Below are 26,561 nucleotides of genomic sequence, written 5' to 3'. Positions count from 1 at the left end.
GTGTGAACCCTCTGTCACGCCCGGACAGGGCCACTAGAGGGCTCCCTGGTCTAGCGGTAATGCCAGTGCCTGGGAAGGCACCGGTTACTTAGCAGACCTTGGTCTAGCAGTGGTGCCAGTGCCTGGGAAGATAACTGTTACTTAGCAGATCGGGAAAGGGAGTCTCCCTTTCCCTGGGGGAGTTAGAGAAGACGCTGCTCCACCACCTCTTGTGGAAGGCCTGACATCAGTCAGGCCCGCCCACAGCCATCCGGAGGCCTAACGGTCTCCCTGTGATGCTGTGCTTCAGCAGTCACCCTCCTGTTTCACTTTCATGTTCCGCTCTGTACACCTGGCTCCACCTTCTAGATGGCAGTAGCAGAATTAGTGAAAGTATTAAAGTCTTTGATCTTTCTGAGAAGAGCATAGAAGAAATAATGACGTAAACTGTCCTCTCTCTCTCCGCCTCAGCTACCTAAAAGGTAAAGACCCCTGTCTGGTGGACACGTGACTCATGTGACCTTATCTATCAATGGAGATGACTCACACTCCTTATCCTGCCCCTTTTGCCTTGTATACAATAAATAGCAGCGCGGTCAGGCATTCAGGGCCACTACTGGTCTCCGCGTCTAGGTGGTAGTGGTCCCCCGGGCCCAGCTGTCTTTTCTTCTATCTCTGTCTTGTGTCTTCATTTCTACCATCTCTCATCTCCGCACACGAGGAGAAAAACCCACAGACCCAGTAGGGCTGGACCCTACAGTGCCAGCCCATGAAAAGCACTGCTCTGCATCACTTACCAGGCTGGGCAAAGGCCTCCATGCCTGCTACCTAAGCTGGCCTCAGCTCGTCCAGCCTGGCCTGGGCCTGGCCAGTGGGAAGTGCTGCTGAGAAGCCAGAGCCCTGGGCTGTCCTGGACGGCTGGCAGGGGGCTTGCTGGCATGAAACCTTCACAGCTGAGCCTGTCAGGGTGGGGCGTGCACAAAAAAATATCCACAGATGTTGTGCAGCAGAAATAAAGAAACATTCTAACCTTTTAAGACAAAAACACAGTATCGCTTCTTGGCCTTTTGGCCAAGATCAAGTGTAGATAAAAACATGATAAGTCATGATTCCCCAGGAAAATGATCAGTATCCTGAGGGAAGAGAGGCAACCCCCCAGCCCATCACCACACACTGCAGCTCACACACTTCAGGTTTTGTGCTCCCAGACAATGCCTGTCCTCATGAGAGCACTGTTGTCTGTGCCGGGAAATCATCCTCTGACCTGTTCACAAGTCTTCTAGATGAAGATTTTCAGCAGGTTTGGATCTATTTAAAAAGTGGTAACTGCAAAGAGGCACCTAATCCACTTGGATTTGCCTATTTTTGAGAGGTACTCCTGGCAGTTATGAAGGTCATTAAAATTAAGTATCAGAATAAACTGAACTTTTTTTTTTTTTTTTTTGAAACAGAGTCTCGTCCAGTTGCCAGGCTGGAGTGCAGTGGTGCAATCTCGGTTCACTGCAACCTCCATCTCCCCGGTTCAAGCGATTCTCCTGTCTGAGCCTCCTGAGTAGCTGGGACTACAGGCGCATGCCACCAATTTTGTTGTATTTTTAGTAGAGACAGGGTTTCACCATGTTGGCCAGGATGGTCTCAATCTCTTGACCTCGTGATCTGCCCACCCTGGCCTCCCAAAGTGCTGGGATTACAGGCCTGAGCCACCGCACCCAGCACTAAACTGAACTTTCAACTGAACTTCAGAAAATGTTGAACCATGATTTAAAAAAATGTTTCTCACTTTGTTCTCACTAAACCCTTTTTTGAAAGTAAAGGGTGGCCGGGCGCGGTGGCTCACGCCTATAATCTTAGCACTTTGGGAGGCCGAGGCAGGCAGATCATGAGGTCAGGAGATCGAGACCATCCTGACTAACACAGTGAAACCTCGTCTCTACTAAAAATACAAAAGGTAGCTGGGCATGGTGGCGGGCGCCTGTAGTCCCAGCTACTCGGGAGGCTAAGGCAGGAGAATGGCGTGAACCCAGGAGGTGGAGCTTGCAGTGAGCTGAGATCGTGCCACTGCAATTCCAGCCTGGGTGACAGACCGAGACTCCGTCTCAAAAAAAAAAAAAAAAAAAAAGAGCAAAAAGGTATTTTGCAGTGCTAACCAATGAAATATTTTAAAACACTTATTTCAACTCATGTGTTACATTTTTAATGTGTATAATATAGAAGAATTAGTATATGTTTATATAACTTACAATTTTTAAAAAAAACTTGATATAAATGTCCTAACGTTGGGAGTCTTATGACTCTAAGGCCCGATTCCAGTTGCTTTGGCTACGTAACAAACCCCTCCAGACTGAGTGCTGTCAACCACCATCTTATTATGCTCATGGACTCCACGGTCAGGAATTTGCAAAGTGCACAGAAAAGATGGGCTGTCTCTGCTCCCTGATGCCTGGACCTCAGCTGGGAAAATTGAAAAACAGGGGAGGTTGGAATCATCTGACTCCCGTCTGGACTGAGTCTGGCAGCCAACATGGATGTTGGCTGGGACCTCGGTGAGGACTGCTGGCAGGAACACTTACACATGGCCTTTTCCTTTGGCTGCTGGCCTTGCTCACAGAATGGTGACCGGGTTCCCAGTGTGAACCCAGGTACAGGAAGAGACAGGAAATGGAAACTGCCAGTTTCCTTAAAATCTGGGCCCACTAACTAGCATGGCATCATTTCCACCATCTTCTATTAGTCAAGCATCACAAAGCCCATATTCAAGAGGAGACAACCTAGACCTAGCCTCTCAATAAACAGTGTCAAAGGCTTTAGAGAGCATGGTGTCAAGCTCCCAGATTCTAAGGCTGTGACTCAACCCAGTGCACTGGGCTGCCTGGCTGTACACAGGTGTCCATATTGATGCAAAGCCCCCAAGCTGCTCTTATCCTCTTGTGAAGCACCCTTAGCTTGGTTGGTATTTAAATAACTCAGGAATCTTTCCCCTCCTGGATTCTTAAAGACCTCTGCATCTTCTCCTCAGTTCTCCCACTCTGTTCCCTCATCCCACAAAACAGGCTCCTTTCCCCAGAACTATTCTACCTGAATACAGGCGAAAGATCGCCGAATGAGTTAGCCTTCTCCCACACCCCAGCTCAGACTCCCCCAGGGCTACCTTTCCAAAAGGAGACTCACAACTCAATTTCTTCTAGCTTTCATCTGGGAGGGGCAGGTGGGGGAGGGGAGGGAGAATGGAAGGGGCAAGGCGGTCTTGGCTGAGTGACCTGATCGCAGGAAGTCACGGCTCTTTCTGCACAGATCACTAGCTGGATGGCTGTGTCTGGCCTAGGAGACCACAGTGAGAACCTGTCACTAAAGCAGGTGCCCATGATGGGAAGAACTAGAAATTATATCTAAAGAGAAAGGCTGAAGCATTCCTTAAACCACAAAAGAAAACAGTGAAAGTACAAAATGACAACAGCTGTCTTCAAATACTGCTTGTCAGAGGGACAAGAGAGAACCGAGGTGCTGTGCTGCTCCACAAGGCAAAACAAGAGCAAACAAGTCTGTCTGAGTTTCAAGAGGCTGGCCCTGAGGCTGCACTGTGGCAGTCTAGGTGAGAGACGCTGGTGACAATGTGTGGAGGACATAGGCCAGAGAATTTTCTCCACCAAGTCTTGACAGAATTTGGTGAAGAACTAGCTGGAGAAGGCAAGAGTGAAGGTGACATTGTCACTTGGATTTTAGGGTTGGACATTTAGAGTAACTCCTTAGTTTCCTTTTAACTCTCAGATACTGTGATTTGATCAAATTCCAAATTATGACAGGTATCTTTCGGATGAGAGGATAAAATTTCCTTTGGAAAGAACCCATGGATGAAGGCTGCCGGGACACAGGGTCTGGCCTGGCTCACGTGAGTGAGACAGGTAGTTTCACAAGGTCCTGCTCCACTCCGCCACCTGTCAGCACAACTTTCACTGCTGCAGAGGCTGAGGCCACTAGATAAAACTACTCACAGGCAGTCAAACTCTCCCCATCTCTACTGCCTCACCCTGCCTCTCAGTTACTAAGCAATACTTCCTGGAGAGCCTGTAGACAAAGCACCTGCGGGGTGTGGAGACACCTATACGCTGGGCCATGGGACAAGGCGGACCAAGAACCTGACCTCCATCAGTTTAACGATCTCAAGCCACACCTTGGGAATGTGTGGATTCAAACATGTTTATTGAGTGAATCATTAGGACACAAAATAGGCTGAAAAAGATGTTCCAAAAATCCAGGAGACTATGGGCTATTTCCATTAAACACAGAGAGGTGCTGCCCCTCTCCACTCCAAACAGAACAGGAAAAAGGCAGGGGGACTGGGCCACAGTGCATTTGGGAGGACAGGGTCTCTTGGCTTCTCTACCCCAACATCACCAGAGGGAAAGGTTAGGTTAGAAAAACAATGCCCAACTCTTTCCCCTCAGAGCCCAGGGCTGAAGCCTGGGGGAATGCTTCATTTTGCTCCTTTTCTCTTTGCCTTTTCCAAATGGTCACATTCTTGAGGTAGGGAGTGGAGCTGGGGAGGGGCCCAGAGTCCTGTCAGAAATCCTATAATGAGAAAGATGAAAGGAATACACAGGTGCACCACCACGCCCAGCTACCTTTTCATATTTTTAGTAGAGATGGGGTTTCGCCATGTTGGCCAGGCTGGTCTCGAACTCCGGACCTCAAGTGATATGCCCGTCTTGGCCTCCCAAAGTGCTGGAGTTACAGGTGTGAGCCACTGCACCCGGCCTCCATACCTCTTTTAAAAATCAATTTTGAAAGTTCATTCAGGCTGGGCATGGTGGCCAAAAATTAGCCAAGCATGGTAGCGGGTGCCTGTAGTCCCAGCTACTTGGCAGGCTGAGGCAGGAGAATCGCCTGAACCCGGGAGGCGGAGGTGCAGTGAGCCAAGATCGCGTCACTGCACTCCAGCCTGGTGACAGAGCAAGACTCCGTTTCAAATAAAAAACTAACACACTGTACAACTGCATGTAAGGTGGAAAAGACAACTGGAATTAAAATGTGCTCAGGTCCTTGTAGAAGATAAGAAATCCAGAGGAAAGCAAGCAAAGGGGGAAAAAGAAACAGAAAAGATAAAACGATTGTACCAACTCAATACTAGGCCATAAGGCTAAGTCTCCATAAATGTCTTTTTTTTTTTTTTTTTTTTTTTTTTTTGAGACAGAGTATCACTCTGTCACCCAGGCTGGAGTGCCGTGGCACAATCTCAGCTCACTGCAACCTCCACCTCCTGGGTTCAAGCAATTCTCATGCCTCAGCCTCCAAAGTGGCTGGGATTACAGACAAATGCCACCACATGCAGCTAATTTTTGTATTTTTAGTAGAGATGGGGTTTCGCCATGTTGGCCAGGCTGGTCTCGAACTCCTGGCCTCAAGTGATCTGCCTGCCTCAGCCTCCCCAAGTGCTGGGATCACAGGTGTGAGCCACTGTGCCCAGCCCCTACATAAATTTCAAACACCACATTCCCTGACTACAACACAATAAAGTTAGAAATCAAATAACGAAAATATAACTAGCAAAATTCTATGTTTGAAAATTTTAAATATTTTCCCAGAAACTATAAAATTACACATTAATGTGGATAAATCTCAAACAATGTTAACTGAAATAATTAAATCACAGAAGCCTGAATAATGGATTCATTTACATAATTAAAGAACATATTCATAGTGGTAACACTATAATGAAATGACAAAGATTAACACAAAATTCACCCTAGTGTTTACCTATGGGTAATAAGGGGACTGTGAGGTAGGGTAGAAAGAAGGTACACAAAGGATCTCTACAGCACTATTAATGTTTCATTTCTTGAGCTGGGGCTAGAGATCTGGGTGATATCTCATTTTTATTTTTTAAACTACATATACGCTTTGTACACTTTCAGATATTAGAACTTCAATAAAATTATAAAAAAGAAACAGAGAGAGGGAAAAAATAATTAAGTAAAATTGTCAAGATGGAGCTAAAAAATAACATGGGTGAACAAGGTGTCACCCACATCTAAGCTTCCTTCCCATGTCATGCAATGCCTCTCCTCATCTGCTCCATCAATCAATAAAGGCATAATCACTCCTGTGATACCTTTAAGAAAAGAACACGCTTTAAGAAAAGAAACGCTCTCTCGAACCCGGGTGCGGTGGCTCACACCTGTAATCCCAGCACTTTGGGAGGCCGAGGCAGGCGGATCACCTGAGGTCAGGAGTTGGAGACCAGCCTGGCCGACATGGCGAAACCCCATCTCTACTAAAAATACAGAAATTAGCTAGGCATGGTGGCACATGCCTGTAAGCCCAGCTACTTGGGAGGCTGAGGCATGAGAATCACTTGAACCCAAGAGGCAGAGGCTGCAGTGAGCTGAGACTGTGCCACTGCACTCCAGCCTGGGCAACAGAAAGAGACTCTGTCTCAAAAAAAAAAAAAAAAAAAAGAACATGCTCTCTTATTCAAGGTTACCCTTCTATCACTCCAAGGATTCACCCCATAATCTTATCTTTCTTGATATGTTACACTCACTAAAATGTTCACATCAAATCAAGTTTGTAGACACTTGTCCTTACCACCTTACAAAAAGTGAGATGGTATCAACAGAGGTAAGACACTGCTTTACCTGCATGTCACTTTTGGCAGCTTTCGCAGCATTGAAAAGATCATTGGCTGGTGGCTCTGACTGTTTCCAGCTATGACGATGTACCGCTTGGGACCCTTTCTTTGGATGTTTTGCCACCTGATACACATAAAAAGATCAGAAATATGAAAAAAAGGTAACAGTGACATTAACACTTGGTTTCATCATTATCACACAGTAGGCTTACGCTGCCAATTCCACAGCAGAGTCTGAGTTAGACTCAGTCCTAAAATAATTGATTTTTATATTATGAAGTTTATTAACTTTTTTCCCTTTAAAAAAAAATTCCTTGAGTCCCCTTCCTGTATCTCTATAACCAAACAACCTTTACTTTTCTCTTAGAAATTTCTCTTCTTCCTATTTCCATCCCTTAATACTTCGTAAATCTTGTCCTTTTTTGAACCATATCACCTGAACCTCTTAGGTTTTCTCTTTTTTTTGAGACTGAGTCTCGCTCTGTCGCCCAGGCTGGCGTGCAGTGGCGTGATCTCAGCTCACTGCCAGCTCTGCCCCCGGGGTTCGTGCCATTCTCCTGTCTCAGCCTCCCAAGTAGCTGGGCTGCTTCCCCGACAAGATTCAAAAACAAAGGAAAACTGGCTGACTCACCGGCGTTGTTTTCAGTGGTCGTTTTGCTGCTTTCTTCTTCACACCGCGATTGAAGCTGTCCTCAAATCATTTTGTCTTCTTGTCTATTTGTATGAATTACTGAGTTACATTCTCATTGCTACTTATTTAAGCAAAGTATTCTTAGTTTGTTAAGAACAAAGAACTACAAATTGTGTTCATTTTCTGTCCTTTCCTGTTCTTAGACTAAATTACCTGAAATACATCAAAATATATGCTGTATGCTTACCTATATCAAAACTATGTTGTTTAGGTGCCGGCCACGGTGGCTCACACCTGTAATCCCAGCACTTTGGGAGTTCAAGGCGGGCGGATCGCCTGAGGTCAGGAGTTCAAGACCAGCCTGGTCAACATGGCAAAACCCCGTCTCTACTAAAAATACAAAAATTAGCCAGGTGCAGTGGACAGTGCCTGTAATCTCAGCTACTCATGAGGCTGAGGCCTGAGAATTCCTTGAACCCAGGAGGCCAAGGTGGCAGTGAGCCGAGATCATGCCACTGCACTCCAGCCTGGGTGACAGAGTGAAACTCCGTCTGAAAAAAACAAACAAAAAAAAACAAACAAAAAACCAGACCATATTGTTTAGGGATACTTAGCTGACAAAATAATAGAGACAAGCAGGACATAATTACCATAAAAATCAGGCCCTGGGGTGTTGGTGGGGAAGGTTTAAGTGGAAAGAATGGAGCGGTGACAATGTGTGTCAACCTGGGAGGTGGTGACCCTGGGGTTCGCTTTGTAATTCCTCAAAATGAGCATTTATGTGCTATTCACTTTTCAGAGGATAGAATTCTGAACTAAAATGTTTAAGCAGCCATACACACAAAAAAAAGAAAAAATATGGATAGATTTTTATTTTAATTAAAACATTTAAAAAATAGAGACAAGGCAGCTGGGCGTGGTGGCTCACGCCTGTAATCCCAGCAATTTGGGAGGCCGAGGCAGGCGAATCACGAAGTCAGGAGATCGAGACCATCCTGGCTAACACGGTGAAACCATGTCTCTACTAAAAATACAAAAAAAAGTTAGCTAGGCGTGGTGGCGGGCGCCTGTAGTCCCAGCTACTGGGGAGGCTGAGGCAGGAGAATGGCGTGAACTCGGGAGGTGGAGCTTGCAGTGAGCCGAGATCAGGCCACTGCATTCCAGCCTGGGCGACAGAGCAAGACTCCAACTCAAAAAAAAAAAAAAAAAAACATAGAGACAAGGGTCTTCCTATGTTGCTCAGGGTGGTCTCAAACTCTCCGGGCTCAAGCAATCCTCCCGCTTCGGTCTCCCAAAGCGCTGAGATTCCAGGCGTGAACCACCGCGCTCGACCAGGAAAGATATATATATAATATATAATATATTTTATAATATATTATGTTATATATTACACATAATATACAATATGTATAATACTCATAATAAAGGTATATTTAATATATATAAAGATATATATGTATATAATAATTTTTTTTTTTGAGACGGAGTTTCACTCTTGCTGCCCAGGCTCGAGTGCAATGGCTCAATCTCAGCTCACTGCAAGCTCCGCCTCCAGGGTTCAAACCATTCTCCTGCCTCAGCCTCCCGAGTAGCTGGGATTACAGGCGCCCGACACATGCCCGGCTAATTTTGGCATTTTTAGTAGAGACGAGGTTTCACCATGTTGGCCAGACTGGTCTCGAACTCCTGATCTCAGGTGATCCGCCCGCCTCGGCCTCCCAAAGTGCCGGGATTACAGGAGTGAGCCACGGCGCCCGGCCTGAATAAATCTTTTAAAACATAAAAATCTGGGTGAGCCCCTGGCCGGCCGGCACAGATGCCGGGGTGGCGCCGCGAATCGGTTGGGACGCACTCTATCCGGCCTAGGGGCACCCGGGCCAGCACCCGGCCGCCGCGCGTGCGCAGTGGGCGGGGGGCCCCGCGCTCCTACCTGCAAGTGGCCAGTGCCGAGTGCTGGGCCGCCGCTCCTGCCGTGCCTGTTGGGCAGCCAGTACATGCAGGTGGGCTCCACACGGAGAGGGGCGCCGACCCCGTGATAGGGCTTTACCTGGTACATCGGGGTGGCGCGTGCCAGACACCAACGGTCGGAAACCGCCAGACACCAACGCTCGGAATCCACGCCAGGCCACGACGGAGGGCGACCACCTCCCTTCTGACCCTGCTGCCGGCGTTCGGAAAAAAAACGCAGTCCGGTGTGCTCTGATTGGTCCAGGCTCTTTGACGTCACTGACTCGACCTTTGACAGAGCCACTAGGCGGAAAGGAGAGACGGGAAGTATTTTTTCCGCCCCGCCCGGAAAGGGTGGAGCACAACGTCGAAAGCAGCCGTTGGGAGCCCAGGAGGCGGGGCGCCTGTGGGAGCCATGGAGGGAACTTTCCCAGTCCCCGAGGCGGACCCGGTGTTGCATCCTTGGAGCGAGCTGAGAGCTCGAGGTGAGCTGGGCTCGCGGTCGCCCCTCTCGCGCGCCGTCTTTGAGAACCGCGGCGTCCAACCTCCCTGGAAATGGGGGGAACATGGCCGAGGCGCGTGGCGAGGCCGCCTCGTGGAGGCCCCGGAGCGGCATCCTCAGCGCCCCAGCGATCCGGTGCCCATTAGGTGCGCCTTGAAGCCGAGGCAAGCTCCTTCGGGGTGCTGGGCTGCGGGCAAAGAATTCGGCCCTGTGAAGAGTTGGGTTCGGCCTGTCTCAGGCCCTGCCCACATCCCATCACAGGGCCGTGGACTTGAAGCCGGAACGTGAAATCCCCATAGACTGAATGCATTTCCTTTCTACCTGTTCTCTCTCCCCTTTTATTTTTATTTTTATATTATTTTATTTTTAATTTTTACTTTATTTTTTTGTAGAGACGGGGATTTAGCTATGTTGCCCAAGCTGGTCTGGAACTCCGGAGCTCAAGCAGTCCGCCCGCCTTGGCCCCCCCAAAGCGCTGGAATTACAGGCGTAATGCACTGTGCCTGGCCTTTAAAAAAAAATTGAGGTCATTTTGGGGACAGTAGAGCGTCCAGACACATCCTAATTTGCATAGCTGCGCAGTTTTAAAAAATGCAATGCATTTTTACCTGTTAGGGTATGTGATTTCTGGCTAGTAAGCTACACCGAATCTTGGCTAGCACAGTTGAATTCCATGTCAGATTTGTAAACGCAAATTTGCTCTCTGCATTTAAATATATTAGATATATTTAGGTAACTACATTTAAATGTATTGAGACATTTAAATAAATTTGCCGTCTGTATCTAAATATCTGAAGTGGACCAGGTGCGGTGGCTCACACCTATAATCCCATCACTTTGAGAGGCCAAGGCAAGTGGATCATGAGGTCAGGAGTTCACGACCAGCCTGGCCAACATGGTGAAATCCCATTTCTACTAAAAATACAAAAATTAGCTGGGCGTGGTGGCAGGCGCCTGTAATCCTAGCTACTTGGGAGGCTGAGGCAGGAGAATCGCTGGAACCCAGGAGACAGAGGTTGCAGTGAGCTGAGATTGCACCACTGCAGTCTAGCCTGGGTGACACAGCAAGACTCCATCTCAAAAAAAAAAAAAAAAAAATCAGAACTGGACCTGTAGCCTGTAGTGTGTTGCCAAATAAACTTATTTTTAGAGATACTTCTTTCCATTTTCTGTGAGGTCATCTGCAGTTTCACATGGTAGACAGACTTTGGTGAGATTCTTAGCAACATAGAATGAAGAGTAAAGAGGTTTGTTTATTTCACAAGGGTTTATGTAAGGCCTACAATGTGTTAAATGCTGCAGGAAATACCCACTGATTTCTCTTTTCATGGAGGTTTCCTGCCTTCTCTTAACGAGTGATCAATTAAACTGTTTACTGGAACTTGCTAAGTTAATGAACACACGGGATACATTCTTTGGATGAGCAGACATTGGTTGGGCAGAGGAGCAAGAGGAGAGCAGTTTAGACAGAGACCTGCTTATACACTGTAGTGTCTAAAAGAGCTTGTGATGTTCAGGAAACAGTTGTTCACTGTGCTGCAATATAGGGGACGGCCAGTTGCGGTGGCTCACACCTGTAATCCTAGTGCTTTGGAAGGCCAAGGCGGGCAGATCACCTGAGGTCAGGAGTTAGAAACCAGCCTGGCCAACATGGTGAAACCCCATCTCTACTAAAAACACAAAAATTAGCTGAGTGTAACGGTGGGTGCCTATAATCCCAGCAACTTGGGAGGCTGAGACAGGAGAATCACTTGAACTTGGGAGGTGGAGGTTGCAGTGAGCCGAGATCATGCCATTGCACTCTAGCCCAGGTGACAGGGTGAGACTCTGTCTCAAATAATAATAATAATAATAATAATAATGTAGGGGACTTGATGAAGGGAAAGGATTAGAGAGATTCTGAAAAGAAGGTAGTTTGGGGCCCAGTGATGACTAGATTTTAAGTTTCATATAGTAGGAAGTGGGGCACTAGTAATTTTTCAAGCAGAAAATTTATTTGACCAGATTCGTGATTTCAAAAATAGCTCTGGTGATAGAGTGGAGGATGGGTTGGAGCAGGGAATAAGGGGAAATGAAACCGTTATAAAACTCTTAAAGCGGGCCGGGCGTGGTGGCTCACGGCTGTAATCCCAGCACTTTGGGAGGCTGAGGTGGGCGGATCACGAAGTCAGGAGATCGAGACCATCCTGGCTAAAACGGTGAAACCCTGTCTCTACTAAAAATACAAAAAATTAGCTGGGCATGGTGGTGGGCGCCTGTAGTCCCAGCCACTCAGGAGGCTGAGGCAGGAGAATGGCGTGAACCCGGGAGGCAGAGCTTGCAGTGAGCCAAGATCGTGCCACTGCACTCCAGCCTGGGCGACAGGGCGACAGAGCAAGACTCCGTCTCAAAAAAACAAACAAAAAAAAAACTCTTAAAGCAAGTACAGCAAGAACTTTGAGGGTCTTTGCTAAGACAGCAGCTGGCAGCTTCAATTTGGAGTAGGGTATCAAAGGCAACTGTGTATAAGGAATAGTTATATAACTGGTATCCTATTTCTGAGATGATTTTGACTTAAACATTGTGTATTTCCCAGCATACTGTTGGTTTTTCTAATTATGTGGGAAATTATGTTGCTTTTACTTTTTTTTTTGCTCATTGCCCAGCCTGGGGTGCAATGCTGCAATCTCAGCTCACTGCAACCTCTGCCTCCCAGGTTTAAGCGATTCTCCTGCCCCAGCCTCCCAAGTAGCTGGCATTACAGGCGCCCACCACCATGCCTGGCTAATTTTTTATATTTTTGGTAGAGACAGGGTTTCACGATGTTGGCCAGGCTGGTCTCAAACTCCTGATCTCAAGTGATCTGCCTGCCTCTGTGTCCCAAATTGCTGGGATTACAGGCATGAGCCACCACACCGGCCATGCTTTCAGTTTTCAAGAAAGAAGACACCATTATTGCCAAAGATTTTGGTAATTTGAGAGATACAATGTATGTTTTCTCCATGTGGATACTAGATAGTAAGGATCTGTTGAATTTGAAGTGTCTATCCAGAAGTATTTTGGGTACTTGTTTAAGGATTGTAAAACAATGTTTCCATTTCTGGATATAATAAATGTATTTGTTAATATAATAAATGAATAGTTTAGACCCATAAACTATTTGCAGTGTTGAGTCATTTCCCACAGTTAAAATCAGGATGAAAATATATAGCTGAATACTTGCTTTGTTTCTTGTAACATTTCTTTAGTACAGAACCTGCTAAGGCCATCAAACCTATTGATCGGAAATCAGTCCTTCAGATTTGCTCTGGGCCGGTGGTACTGAGTCTAAGCACTGCGGTGAAGGAGTTAGTAGAAAACAGTCTGGATGCTGGTGCCACTAATATTGGTAAGTTTGGGAGAGTTTTAAGCCACAAGAAATGATCAGTGAATGTTGTTGTAGTCAAGAAACATTTGTTATTGAAATAAGACTATCAAGTGTTGATGTAGTAATAAATTATTATTTTTAAGTTAAAGTTAGCACCTATTATGTGCCTAGTACTTAGCTAGGTAGTAATAATAATAACAACAGCTTTTATTGTGTTCTTATGGTGCGCCAGGCAGGTGTTATGCTAAGAATTGCACAGAAATATCTCATTTAATTTGCAGAATAGCTGGGCGTGGTGTTTCACGCCTGTAATCCTAGCCCTTTGAGAGGCTGAGGTGGGGGGATTGCTTGAAGCCAAGAGTTCAAGACCAACCTGGCCAACATGGTGAGACCTCGTCTCTATTAAAAAATAAAGTAGGCCGAGTGTGGTGGCTCACGCCTGTAATCCCAGCACTTTGGGAGGCCAAGGCGGGTGGATACCTGAGGTCAGGAATTCGAGACCAGCCTGTCCAAAATGGTGAAACTCTGTCTCTACTAAAAATACAAAAATTAGCCAGACCTGGCGGCAGAAGCCTGTAATCCCAGCTACTGGGGAGGCTCAGGAATGAGAATTGTTTAAACCTGGGAGGTGGAGGTTGCAGTGAACCGAGATTGTGCCACTGCACGGCAGGCTGGGGACAGAGCAAGACTCCATCTCAAAACAATAAAATAAAATAAAATAAAATAAATCCTGGAGTAGTGGCTCACATCTGTAATCCCAGCACTTTGGGAGGCTGAGGGGGGCTGATGCTTTGAGGTCAGGAGTTCAAGACCAGCCTAACCAATGTGGTAAAACCCTGTCTCTACTAAAAATACAAAAATTAGCCAGATGTGATGGTGCATGGCTGTAATCTCAGCTCCTCAGAAGGCTGAGGGAGGAGAATTGCTTAAACCTGGGAGGTGGAGGTTGCAGTGAGCCAAGATCGATTGTGCCACTGCATTCCAGCCTGGGTGACAAGAGCAAAAGTCAATCTCAAAAAATTAAAAAAAAAAAAAAAAGGAAAGAAAAAAAAGAAAATGACAAAATAAAAAAACAAAAAATTATTAATCTGCCAAATAACTTTATGAGATAGAACTTATTACCTCCATTTTACAGTTGAGGAAATTAAGGGACAGTAAATTTCCTTTTTTTGAGATTATAAAGCTAATAAAATAGAATCTAGGAAGTCTGATTACGTTGTTTTTTTTTCTTTTTTTTCTTTTTTTTGAGATGGAGTTTTGCTCTTGTTGCCGAGGCTGCGGTGCAATGGCACGATCTCAACTCACTGCAACCTCCGCCTCCCAGGTTCAAGCGATTCTCCTGCCTCAGCCTCACCAGTAGCTGGGATTACAGGCATGCACCACCACACCTGGCTAATTTTGTATTTTTAGTAGAGATAGAGTTTCTCTATGTTGGTCAGGCTGGTCTCGAACTACTGACCTCAGGTGATCCGCTCGCTTTGGTCTCCCAAAGTGCTGGTATTACAGGCATGAACCACCGCACCTGGCCCCCGTTCTCCTTACTGGGTATGTTAAAATTATTTCTTTCAAAGGAAAAGGCTGGTCAAAGTGCAACGGTCTTTACAACTAATTGATCACAACCAGTTACAGATTTTTTTGTTCCTTCTCCACTCCAACTGCTTCACTTGACTAGTGTAAGGAAAAAAAAAAAAAAAAGAGGAAAGAAAGAAAATGCTAAACTATTTAATCTGGGCTAGTAAATGGCCAGAAAGAACTTTATAAAAATGAAATATACAAAATGACACTAGTATGTTTAACTAAAGGTATAGTTACGACACTTAAATTTGCACGTTATAAATAATATCAATATAAAAACTGATAGCGTGGGTCCATTTTTAATAAATATATAAATATTTTAAACTTTCTAGATCTAAAGCTTAAGGACTATGGAGTGGATCTCATTGAAGTTTCAGGCAATGGATGTGGGGTAGAAGAAGAAAACGTCGAAGGCTTAAGTAAGTTAACTTTTTCTAATCCTATTATAAAATAATTGGGCCACATGTCTTAGAATTTTGAGTAACACTGTCTTGGGAAACACAAAAACAGTTTTTTAAAGCCAGTTACTAGATATCATGTATATTTGTTGTTATAGCACTTGAGATATCTTATTCCTTACTTTACAGTCTCTTTCAGCTCTGAAACATCACACATCTAAGATTCAAGAGTTTGCCGACCTAACTCAGGTTGAAACTTTTGGCTTTCGGGGGGAAGCTCTGAGCTCACTTTGTGCACTGAGGTGATAAAATATTTTTATCCATTCACTTGACCCCTTAGAAAAACTTCTCTGAAAATTAATTGGAATCATTATTATTTACAATTTTCTGTCTCAATATCTCAGCTTCTAGCTTCTGAATTCTGTTTTGTCTCACTGCCAATCTAAGTCCTAGTACTTCTGAAATGTGAGCAATAAATGAATGAAATGAAGCAAATAGTATTGTTAAAAAAATTGGTTACCCTTATTAAAACAGTAACTTCTCAAATTGAACATAACATATAGGTAATAAATGATAGTTACCATTGGTTTTCATTATCAATTTTTAGGGAAACACTTCACCAAAGCACTATTTAATTATAGCACAGATACTAAATTTTTATAAATAATTACATGCACACACACACGCACACACACATATATATATATATACATACATACATATATATATTTTTTAGAGTCGCACACTGTCACCCAGGCTGGAGTGCAGTGGCACAGTCTCAGCTCACTGCAATCTCTGCCTCCCAGGTTCAAGTGATTCTTGTGCCTCAGCCTCCTGAAGAGCTGTGACTATAGCGTGCACCACCACTCCTGGCTAATTTTTGTATTTTTAGTAGAGATGGGGTTTTGCCATGTTGCCCAGGCTGGTCTGGAATTCCAGGCCTCAAGTGATCTGCCCTCCTTGGCCTCCCAAAGTGCTGGAATTACAGGCACGAGCCACCGCACCCTGCCCTACATATACATTTTAATTATAATATCTTTTGGATTCTTTAAAAATTTTTTTAAAAAATTTAAAAAATTCTTTAAAAAAATTCTTTTAAAAAATTTTGTTTGAAGAGTAATAACAAAACAAATCTCTGAGAATCAATAAATCTTGAGATCATTTATGGTTTTGCAATTCAACCTGAAAAACGAAGTCAAAGTTTTTATCAAAACAAAGCGTGTTTAGTGCTCTCTGTCTCACTGTCTTTTAGATGCCAAACCTTAGATTTTATGATGACTCCTCAACCGTTTAGATCTCGGTTATCTCAGAGGGATCATCAGCTTTTTAAGAAAGTTTTGAGAGAAAAGCAAGTGAAGAAAAGAGTAGTCAGTGCCCAACATCACGGATCTCTCACTGAACACACCATGCCTGGTATTCTCTCACAGTGATGTCACCATTTCTACCTGCCACGTATCGGCGAAGGTTGGGACTCGACTGGTGTTTGATCACAATGGGAAAATCATCCAGAAAACCCCCTACCCCCACCCCAGAGGGATGACAGTCAGCGTGAAGCAGTTATTTTCTACGCTACCTGTGCGCCATAAAGAATTTCAAAGGAATATTAAGAAGGTACAGTAAATTAATCCTGGTTTTCAAGAGTATTGGTTAATGCACATGAGCAAAAGATTTACTAAAGATGTTTATTCTTCAGTTGATTCTCTTCCCCTAATTTATTGAGAAATGCTTTATTTGCATTTCTCATTAAAGACTTAACTTCAGGATGATTTACTTTTTTCTTTTTATCACATAATGTTTATTAGGACTGGGAAACATAGTGAGACTCTGTCTCTATGAAAAATTAAAAAAAAAATTGACTGGGCATGGTGGCATGCACCTGTAGTTCCAGCTACTTGGGAGGCTGAAGTGGGAGGATCACCTGAGCCCAGGAACTTGAGACTGCAGTGAGCTATGATTGCGTCACTACGCTTCAGACTGTGAGACAGAGTAAGACCCTTTCTGGAAAAATATATATACATATATATACATTTTTTTTATTTTTTATTTTTATCTTTTTTTGAGATGGAGTCTCACTTTGGCGCCCTGGCTGCAGTGCAGTGGCGCGATCTCAGTTCACTGCAACCTCCACCTGCCAAGTTCAAGCGATTCTCCTGCTTCAGCCTTCTGAGTAGCTACCATTACAGGCGCGCGCCACCACGCCCAGCTAATTTTTGTATTTTCAGTGGAGACGGGGTTCCACCATGTTGTCCAGGCTGGCCAGGCTGGTCTCGAATTCCTGCCCTCAGGTGATCCGCCCACCTCGGCCTCTCAAAGTGCTGGGATTACAGGCGTGAGCCACCATGCCTGACCTTATGTACTTATATTTTTATGAGAATATTTCTTTTGGTTTTCTGATAAATGAGTTACTGGAACCCTTATGAATTTGAATGCAAATGAAACAGCTAAATGTTATATAATTGTTGTGTTTAAAAAGCAGACTATAAAACTGTATTATATGATTACAGTTTTATAAAAACAAAACAGGCCTAAATGTGTATAGTATAAAGACTGAAGAGTCAGCACTTCCATGTTCTCAGCGGTTATCCTTGGATGTGAGATCTCATGCACTTTTTGCTCTCTTCTTTGTGTCTTTCCATTTTGCATGCGTATTTCTTATAATCTAAAAAGTTACTTAAACATATGCAGCTAAAAACTTTTTTTACTTGTAAAGCATTCGGTGCTAATTTTAACTTTTTTTTTTTTAGACGGAGTCTTCTCACTCTGTCGCCCAGGCTGGAGTGCAGTGGTGTGATCTTGGCTCACTGCAACCTCCGCCTCCTGGGTTCAAGTGATTCTCCTACCTCAGCCTCCCAAGTAGCTGGGATTATAGGTGTGTGTCACCACACCCAGCTAATTTTTGTATTTTTAGTAGAGATGGGGTTTCACCATGTTGGCCAGGCTGGTCTTGTACCCCTGACCTCAAGTGATCTGCCCACCTCAGCCTCCCAAAGTGCTGGGATTTCAGGCGTGAGCCACCACGCCCGGCTTTTTTTTTTTAAAGCTTTTTTGTAAGTCAGCCAGCAAGAACACAGGAGGAAGTACTCAAATCTCCCTTACACAGCTGGGGGCTATGTCAGGTTTTATAAGCATAGGGTAATGAGGTGTGATTTGATTGGATCTTGCAATAAAGTAATGCTGGGAGGTGTGATCTGACTGGATCCTGCCATGGGGTGACACCAAAACTCAATCTGATTGGATCCTGGCTCCTGCCTTGGGGTTGTCTGGTTCTTAAACCGGTCCGAGCTCTTCAGGCTGAGCTCTTAGGTTCCACTCCACGGTGGCAAGCTTGGTTAACCTGGGCATGCACAGGGTACATGACCTTCAACCTGCGGGTCGATGGCAATTGAAAAACAACTGACAACTTCATTACATAAAAGTTGAACTGATTCGGGTGCGGTGACTCACGCCTGTAATCCCAGCACTTTGGGAGGCCAAGGCAGGTGGATCACCTGAGGTCAAGGAGTTCAAGACCAGCCTGGCCAAAATGGTGAAACCCCGTCTCTACTAAAAATATAAATATTAGCCAGGCGTGGTGGCGCACCCTTGTAATCCCAGCTACCCCAGAGGCTGAGGCAGCAGAATGCTTGAACCTAGGACGTGGAGGTTGCAGTGAGCTGAGATCGTGCCATTGCACTCCAGCCTGGGTGACAAGAGTGAAACTCCATCAAAAAAAAAAAAAGTTGAAGTAGATTTGGTCTGATGCAGTTACAGATTTACAAACCGCGTCCCACCCTCCTGCCAACACCTTCCACTCCTCATTCTTGAGGGATTAGGGATGGAGGTCATGCTTCTGTATCGACTTCATGCTGACCAGGGGCACTTAGTCCCCTAAAGTGAGAGGAATGAAACTCTTGGGCTTCTGAGTTCAGATGAGTTCTGGGGTCACCCGGAGTAGCTTGAAAGGCTGGTATTGTTGTACGACAGGCTGAAGGTGGAAGTGTTGGATCCTGGAGGACAAACAGCTCACCATCCATTTAAATAAATAGGACCAAAAAGTAACAGAACAGTGGCCACGAGGGGCCCCAACAGAGGAAGAAACCAGGTGAGGTGTGGTATAGTGGACTCGACTGCCTTCTAAATCTCAGTGGTTGTCCAGGTGCGGTGGCTCACGCCTGTGATTCCAGCAAAAGAAGAGCCGAGGCAGGGTGATCACGAGGTCAGGAGTTCAAGACCAGCCGGGCAAACATGGTGAAACCCCGTCTCTACTGAAAATACAAAAATTAGCCAGGTGTGGTGGCGTGTGCTGTAGTCCCAGCTACTAGGGAGGCTGAGGCAGGAGAATTGCTTGAACCTGGGAGGCGGAGGTTGCAGTGAGCCGAGATCGTGCCACTGCACTCCAGCCTAGGTAACAGAGCAGGACTCCATCTCAATCAATCAATCTCAGTGGTTGAACTACCCTTGATATGGTTCAGCTCTGTATCCCCAACCAAATCTCATGTCAAATTGCAATTCCCAGTGTTGAGGGAGGGACCTGGTGGGAGGTGATTGGCTCATGGCGGCTGACGTCCCCCTTGCTGTTCTCGTGATAGTGAGTGAGCGCTCATGGGATCTGGTTGTTTAGAAGCGTGCAGCCCTCCCACTTCACTCTCTCTGTCTCTCCTGCTCCACCATGGCCAGAAACGTGCCTGCTTCCCCTTCGCCTTCTGCCGTGATTGTCAGTTTCTTGAGGCCTCCCCAGCCATGCTTCCTGTACAGCCTGCAGAACTGTGAGTCAATTAAACCTCTTTTCTTCATAAATTCCCCAGTTTCCAGTAGTTCTTTATAGCAGTGTGAAAACAGACTAATGGACCCTTCTGGTTGAAGGAATGTAGCCATTCTGCTTGTTTAACTATTTCCTTTCTATTCATCTCTATTTCCCGGGAGGTGTTTATCCAAGTGCAATAGGAGATATTGGTGACTGCAGAGTCCCCTCAGTGTTCTGCTAGTAAATAGTTGAAGGTTGATCAGTGATCTCCAGCATTTTCAGTCTGGCATGGAAAAGCCCCCATGTAACTGGTAAAGGTATCAGTAAGCACCAGGAGGTATCTAAATCCACCAGGAGCCATAGGCATCATGTTGATGTCCATTTACCAGTCTTCCCTGGCAAGATTCTCTGAATTGTACTGCCTTGGCCAAAAGAGGTATGGGAGGGGCTGGGCACAGTGGCTCACGCCTGTAATCCCAGCATTTTGGGAGACCAATTCGGGTAGATCATTAGAGGTCAGGGGTTCAAGACGACATCCTGGCCAACATGGTGACATTCCATCTCTACTAAAAATACAAAAAGTTAGCTGGGTTTGGTGTTGGGTGCCTGTAATCCCAGCTACTCGGGAGGCTGAGGCAGGATAATCACTTGAACCTGGGAGGAGGAGGTGGCAGTGAGCTGAGATCTCGCCATTGCACTCCAGCCTGGGCAACAAGAGCGAAACTTCATCTCAAAAAATAAAAAAAGAAGTCTGGGTGTGGTGGCTCGTGCCTGTAATCCCAGGACTTTGGGAGGCCAAGACGGGTGGATCATGAGGTCAGGAGTTCAAGACCAGCCTGGCCTAGATGGTGAAACCCTGTCTCGAGTAAAAATACAAATATTAGCTGGGCATGGTGGCACACACCTGTAATCTCAGCTACTCAGAAGTCTGAGACAGAAGAATTGCCAAAACCCGGGAGGGAGAGGTTGCAGTGAGCCGAGATCGCGCCACTGCACCCTAGCCTGGGCGACAGAGCAAGACTCTGTCTCAAAAGAAAGAAAGAGAAAGGAAATTCCCCAGGGAAGTACCTCAGCTTATTTCATGAAGAGGTACTGAAGGAAGCAGAGGCATGTGGAGGACTTCCCCACCTCGTGCAGCTATTTGGGCCATAGGACTTCCCCACCTCGTGCAGCTATTTGGGCCATGGCGTCTGAAATTTATTATTTCAGAGTCACCCCTTTGATGACCTTGGCAGTGGACTGCAGTCATCTGTTTAGGCCTTTCCATGGCCCGTGTCAATGCCGGTATTTCTGTCTGTTGCACATTTGATTTCCTTGCTGTTGGCATTTAGAAGGCCCCCTGTTTCCCAGATCACACCACGGGCATGGACTGCAGAGATTGCGTCTTGTGAGTCTGTAGAAACAGTCAAGGCCTTGTCCTCTCTTAGGTCCAGAGCTCAGGTTAATGCAGATTTTCCCAGCCGTCTGTGCTGAAGTCCCTGTGGGGAGGCTCCTGGCTGGTTTCCTGTAGGTAGACAGCTACACATCCTGCCCTTCATTGGCTTCTTTTCATGAAGCTCCTGCTGTCTACAAAACATGTCTCCCTTTTCTTCTTGAACCACATCTCTGTTATTGAAACTCTAGAAGTCAGCCAGGCACAGTGGCTATGCCTGTAATCCCAGCACTTTGGGAGGCCAAGGTGGGCGGATCACCTGAGGTCAGGAGTTCAAGACCAGCCTGGCCAACATGGCGAAACCCTGTCTCTAATACAAATACTAAAATTAGCCAAGCATGGTGGCCACTGCACTCCAGCCTGGGTGACAGCAAGACTCTGTCTCAAATAAAGAAAGAGAAAGTATCATGCTTTTCAGAGTTCTGTGGGTTGTTATAGTGAATTATCAAACCTGAGGACGTGGTGGGAACCTCCAAATTTGCAGCCAGTTGGTGAGAAGTACATGCGGTCTGTGGACACCCAAGCTTGCAGCTGCATCTGAAGCGAGGGCAGCCTAGCGGGGGCTGGTGGCCTTAACCTGTGGCATTTGATGTAACATCAGGGAGTTGACATCAGAATTACGTCACACAGGCCAGGTGCAGTGGCTCATGCTTATAATCCCAGCAATTAGAAAGGCAAGATAAGAAGATCGCTTGAGCTTGAGTCTGAGCCCGCAGTGAGCTATGACCGCACCACTGCACCCCAGTCTGGGTGACAGCACAAGACCCCGACTCCAAAAATAAAAAAGAAAAATCACAAAGAATTGCATGGCAGAGTGCCTGTCTTTCACAGCTTGAACTGTTGCAGGAACTTTCTTTTTTTCTTTCTTTCTTTTTTTTTTTTTTGTGATAGAGTCTCGCTCTTTCACCCAGGCTGGAGTGCAGTGGCGCGATCTCGGCTCAATGCAGGCTCCGCCTCCTGGGTTCACACCATTCTCCTGCCTCAGCCTCCGGAGTAGCTGGGACTACAGGCGCCTGCCACCGCGCCCAGCTAATTTTTTGTATTTTTAGCAGAGATGGGGTTTCACCGTATTAGCCAGGATGGTCTTGATCTCCTGACCTCATGATCCGCCCACCTCAGCCTCCCAAAGTGCTGGGATTACAGTCCTGAGCCACCGCGCCTGGACTTTTTTTTTTTTTTTTGAGGGGTTGGGGAGACATATTCTCTGCTAGTGATTCTTCTGCCTGGTCTCGAACTCCTGCTGGGATCACAGGCGTGAGCCACCACGCCCAGCCACCTTTAGAGTTTTCTTACCACCTGGTTTTCCTCTCTCAGTATCTTTCTCTCATTTCCTGCTTTAAAACTCTAGCCTGGGGTCTGGGCACAGTAGCTCATGCCTATAATCCCAGCACTTTGGGAGACTGAGGCGGGTGGATCACTTGAGGTCAGGAGTTTGAGACCAGCCTGGCCAACATGGTGAAACCTTGTCTCTACTATTTTTACAAAAGTTAGTCAGACGTACAGGCGGGTGCCTGTAGTCCCAGCTACTTGGGAGGCTGAGGCAGGAGAATTTGCTTGAACGCGGAGGTGAAAGTTGCAGGGAGCCGAGGTTGTGCCACTGCACTCTAGCCTGGGAGACAGAGCGAGACTGTCTCCAAAACAAACAAACAAACAAACAAACAAAACCCTGTAGCTTGGGATCAGCCTTCTCTTCTGTTGTTTTTCTTTAAAAAATAAAAATTAAAAATAGGCTTCAAGTGATCCTCCCGCCATGACCTCCAAAACTGCTGGGATTGTAGGTGTGAGCACTGCACCCAGCCTTATGTTTTTTTCTACATAAAAAACAGCACAGGATTATCTTCCAAAGCTAATAAATATGTTCAAATAACCACAACCCCATTAAAGAAAAATGTCACTTGACAGCAAATAATCAATCCAGACCACAATATGATCACACTCACTGTGAAGGTGAGAAAAGTTCATCTTTATTATGTTTCCCCAAGAGATGCACTGCACTGTTCTCTTGAAAACACACAGCTCATGTCCTCCTTTAGAACGCACATCCTCTTTAAAGTAACATACAAACATGCCAAAACAAGATAAAAAATTCCATCTGAATTCTCACATTTCAAACATACACTAAATATCAAATAAAAATTTATTTTTACAAGAATTTAGGGGAACTACCACATAGCTATAAATGTAATATATATGTTAACTAAGTATCATAGATAAAAACCATGCTCCCTTCAGCAGCACGTGTAATAATAGATACAAAGATTGAAAGGTAAAAGATTTAGGATGAAAAGAATCCTCTCTTAAAAAGGAAAACAAAATTGTATGTATGTGTATATAACAGTTATAACACCCATTACACAGCTTTATAGAAACAGCATCTATTCAAAAATACCAGTATTTCCAAAATATTTAAAATAATATTTAAAGTAATAATAATATTTAAATAAATAAATATATTTAATAAATATTTCAATAAATAAAATAATATTTAAATAATTCTATACCCATGTTTTTCAAAATAAACCAATAAAATAGATAGTATATATTAGACGTGTTAGTATATATATCTGAGACATGTTAAAAATCACAACTGAATTCTCACAATTCAGTCACAAACCTAAACAGCAAATAAAAATTTCTATCACCAGAATTATGTTTTTTTCTGGTGGGGAACTACCAATAGCTATAAATAGAAGAGATTATTATGGAAGTATCACAGATAAAAAGAGTGCTCGCTTCAGGAGCACATATAATAATACAGAAAAAAATTTAAAGATAATAAAAGATTTAGGATAAAAAGAATTCTCACTTAAAAATGAAAAGAAAATTATCTTTATGTATATATAACAACTATAACTCTCATCAAAAAACTCTACAGGAACAGCATGTTTTCAAAAGTACAACAATTTCCAAACTATTTGAAATAAACCTATTAATAATTCAATGGCCAACATTTTCCAAACAAACCAATAAAATGCGTAGTGTGCATGAAGCTATCTGTTACAGTCTGTGGCACTCATATTTCACAAAGAATTCTGTGCCAATCTGAGCCCCTGCACTGTGCCTTCAAATGCTCCTGGACTGTGGCAACCAAGTCCATAAGAAACAAGACCTCCAGGTTCCGCCCCAGGGAGGTTGGCATTCAGCAATATAAAAAGGGAGGTGGTGCCACAGGAAAGGGTGGAACTGGAAACACTCCTGGTTTCTTACTTTTCTCCAAGGACTCCTAGAAGTACCCCACCCCACCCCTGCTCCTTGGAGGACAACGTGATCACTGTATTCAGCTCTGTCAAGAATGGTCCAGGTTCTTCTAGATGATCTGCACAAATGGTTCCTCTCCTCCTTCCTGATGTCTGCCGTTAGCATTGGAATAAAGTTCCTGCTGAAAATCCACATCTCCCCTGGGTCCGGTGTTCTGGAAGTGAGAGAGACAATGTCACACTTCAAGGAGGCAGCTCTCTAGACAGGAAGGTTATTCACATCCCATGTCAAGTCTAGCTAGAGTTCAGAGCAATTGAGAAGTACAATTTTATCTCTTGCCTTTCATTCTATACCCTGCTTCTGAACCATCGTGTTCAACTGTGAAACTCACACTTTGGTGACCCTGACTCCAAAACTTAATACACCCAAGGTCAGCCCCAGTGATCTGCTTCATAGCAAGGACTTTGGGTGGGTCTTCCCAGGGACTAGGGCACCCTCAGAGAATGTGGCTTTGGACTTCATCACAGCTGGGGCCTTTTGTGTCACTTCAGATCTAAACTTGTAACCGTGCTAGATCTGTTTCTAATGTGACAACATCACGAACCACGAGTCCAGAAGTCTAATCCATAATCCTCCCTCCTCATGACGAAGTCTCATGCTCTGTGCTCAACATGGTTAGCTGCACAAGATGTAAACCAAAGCTTCACTGAACCCTCGACCCAAATCGGTAACTCAAGTGCATCAATCATAATGAACCTCCCCGAACTCAGTATTTATGATTATTTTTGAGGCAGGGTCTCACTCTGTCACCCAGGCTGGAGTGCAGTGGCAGGATCAGGACTCCCTGCAGCCCCGACCTCCCAGGCTCCAGCGATCCTCCTGCCTCAGCCTCCTGAGTAGTTGGGAGTAGAGATGCCTCCCACATCGCCTGGCTAATTTTTGTATTTTTGTGGAGAGGGGATCTCGCCACGTTGCCCAGGCTTGAAGCCAGATCAAGCAATTGGGTTCCTTGGATTTCCGAAATAGACCCCAATATTCTGCCTTTACCCCGGAGGATGCAGATGTACCTTCTCTCAGGCCGATGACCTCAGGCCTCCACGGTCCCTGGAGCTCTAGGAAAGGTGGGCGCGATCTCGCGCCCACACCCAGTGCTCTGGGTCATAAGCCTGGATCTGGAAAAACAAACGCGCTTTGAGAAGACGGGGACTCGCCAGGATACCCCTCTCTCCCCTCATCCAGCCTCCAGCCCACCCGATTCCTCCCCACATCCTCCACGTCCCCAGGCCCCACCCACCTCTTCCAACTCCTCCAGGGAAACCCAAGCCCTGCAGTGCATGTAACAGAAGAAGTGGAACCGATGCTTCCGGAACAAGGCTATCTGAGAGCAGTTCTTCCTGGCCCTCGGGTTCATGTAACGGCATAACTGGAACCAAAGCTCATGGAGCAAGGGTATATGAGAGCGGGTCTCCTCGTACAGGAAGTAGATGATGTTTTGTTTGGGGGCCTCGTCGTCCTCCTCCATGTCATTGGCCAGATAGCTGAGGACAGAAATCAGGTTGCTGCTCAGGGGCACCACCAGGAGAGACCTCCGGCTGAGGTCAGCTTCCCAGAGAGGAAGGTAAGGGACCGTCCCTAGCTCAGGACTGGCACCCACCCTGCAGAGAGCCATGCCTTCCTCAGGAGGGCTCTGCTGGACAGAGACCTGATCAAGGGCGTCTCCCACTCCTTCAGGATGGAGACAAAAACCCAACTGGTGACCAAGAGTGGTGGCTTATGCCTGGAATCCCAGCACACTGGGAGGCCGAAGCAGGAGGATCACTTGAGGCCAGGAGTTTGAGACAGGCCTGGGCAACATAGCAAGACCCTCGTCTCTATTAAAAATATAAAAAATACGCCAGACGTGGTGGCTCATGCCTGTAATCCCAGCGCTTTGGAAGGCTGAAGCAGGTGGATTGCTTGAGACCAGGAGTTTGAGACCAGCCTGGTCAACACAGAGAAACCCCATCTATACTAAAAATACAAAAATCAGCCTGGTGCGGTGGCACACCCATTAGTCCTAGCTACTCAAGAGGCTGAAGCATAAGAATTGTGTGAACCCAGGAGGCGGAGGTTGCAGTGAGCCAAGATTGGGCCCCTCCATTCCAGCCTGAGAGACACAGCAACACTCTTGTCTTGATAAATATATAAATAAATAAATAAATAAAT

General features: G+C 45.5%; 2 protein-coding genes across 18 annotated transcripts in view; one reads left to right on the top strand and one right to left on the bottom strand.

Moving 5' to 3' along the window:
* Positions 1 to 9,433, bottom strand: part of LOC103782679 (paired immunoglobulin-like type 2 receptor beta) — a 64,353-nt gene extending 54,920 nt beyond the window's left edge. For 8 of the 17 annotated variants that reach the window (XM_034964577.4, XM_034964576.3, XM_057302726.2 and 5 more), the window contains exons 1-3: positions 9,166 to 9,396; positions 7,236 to 7,318; positions 6,612 to 6,728 (exon numbers count right to left, since the gene is read on the bottom strand). The gene's annotated coding sequence lies outside the window, so the exon portion shown is untranslated. Of the gene's footprint in view, positions 1 to 776; positions 939 to 6,611; positions 6,729 to 7,235; positions 7,319 to 9,165 lie in introns of all 17 variants that reach the window. The other 9 variants (XM_057302727.2, XM_063606013.1, XM_063606017.1 and 6 more) reach the window with 5 other exon arrangements.
* Positions 9,434 to 9,450: 17 nt separating this feature from the next.
* On the top strand, positions 9,451 to 26,560 carry LOC117981048 (putative postmeiotic segregation increased 2-like protein 1). Its single transcript, XM_063606028.1, has 7 exons — positions 9,451 to 9,667; positions 12,917 to 13,051; positions 14,938 to 15,024; positions 15,203 to 15,305; positions 16,431 to 16,614; positions 19,660 to 19,748; positions 24,377 to 26,560. The coding sequence occupies exons 1-7, from the start codon at positions 9,598 to 9,600 to the stop codon at positions 24,471 to 24,473; spliced, it is 765 nt and encodes a 254-aa protein (XP_063462098.1). The 5' UTR covers positions 9,451 to 9,597; the 3' UTR covers positions 24,474 to 26,560.
* Position 26,561: the final 1 nt, after the last annotated feature.

The sequence above is a fragment of the Pan paniscus genome, chromosome 6, assembly GCF_029289425.2.
Source record: "Pan paniscus chromosome 6, NHGRI_mPanPan1-v2.0_pri, whole genome shotgun sequence".
Lineage (NCBI taxonomy): Eukaryota > Metazoa > Chordata > Mammalia > Primates > Hominidae > Pan > Pan paniscus.
Note: the sequence above shows the minus strand (reverse complement) of the source record. Positions and strands in the feature narration are given on the sequence as shown.

Excerpts from the sequence above, each read along its gene's own strand:
- LOC117981048 (XM_063606028.1), top strand. The coding sequence starts at position 9,598 with ATGGAGGGAACTTTCCCAGTCCCCGAGGCGGACCCGGTGTTGCATCCT. Across the intron at positions 13,052-14,937 it reads TGCTGGTGCCACTAATATTG|ATCTAAAGCTTAAGGACTAT; the intron begins GTAAGTTTGGGA and ends TAAACTTTCTAG. Across the intron at positions 15,025-15,202 it reads AGAAAACGTCGAAGGCTTAA|CTCTGAAACATCACACATCT; the intron begins GTAAGTTAACTT and ends AGTCTCTTTCAG.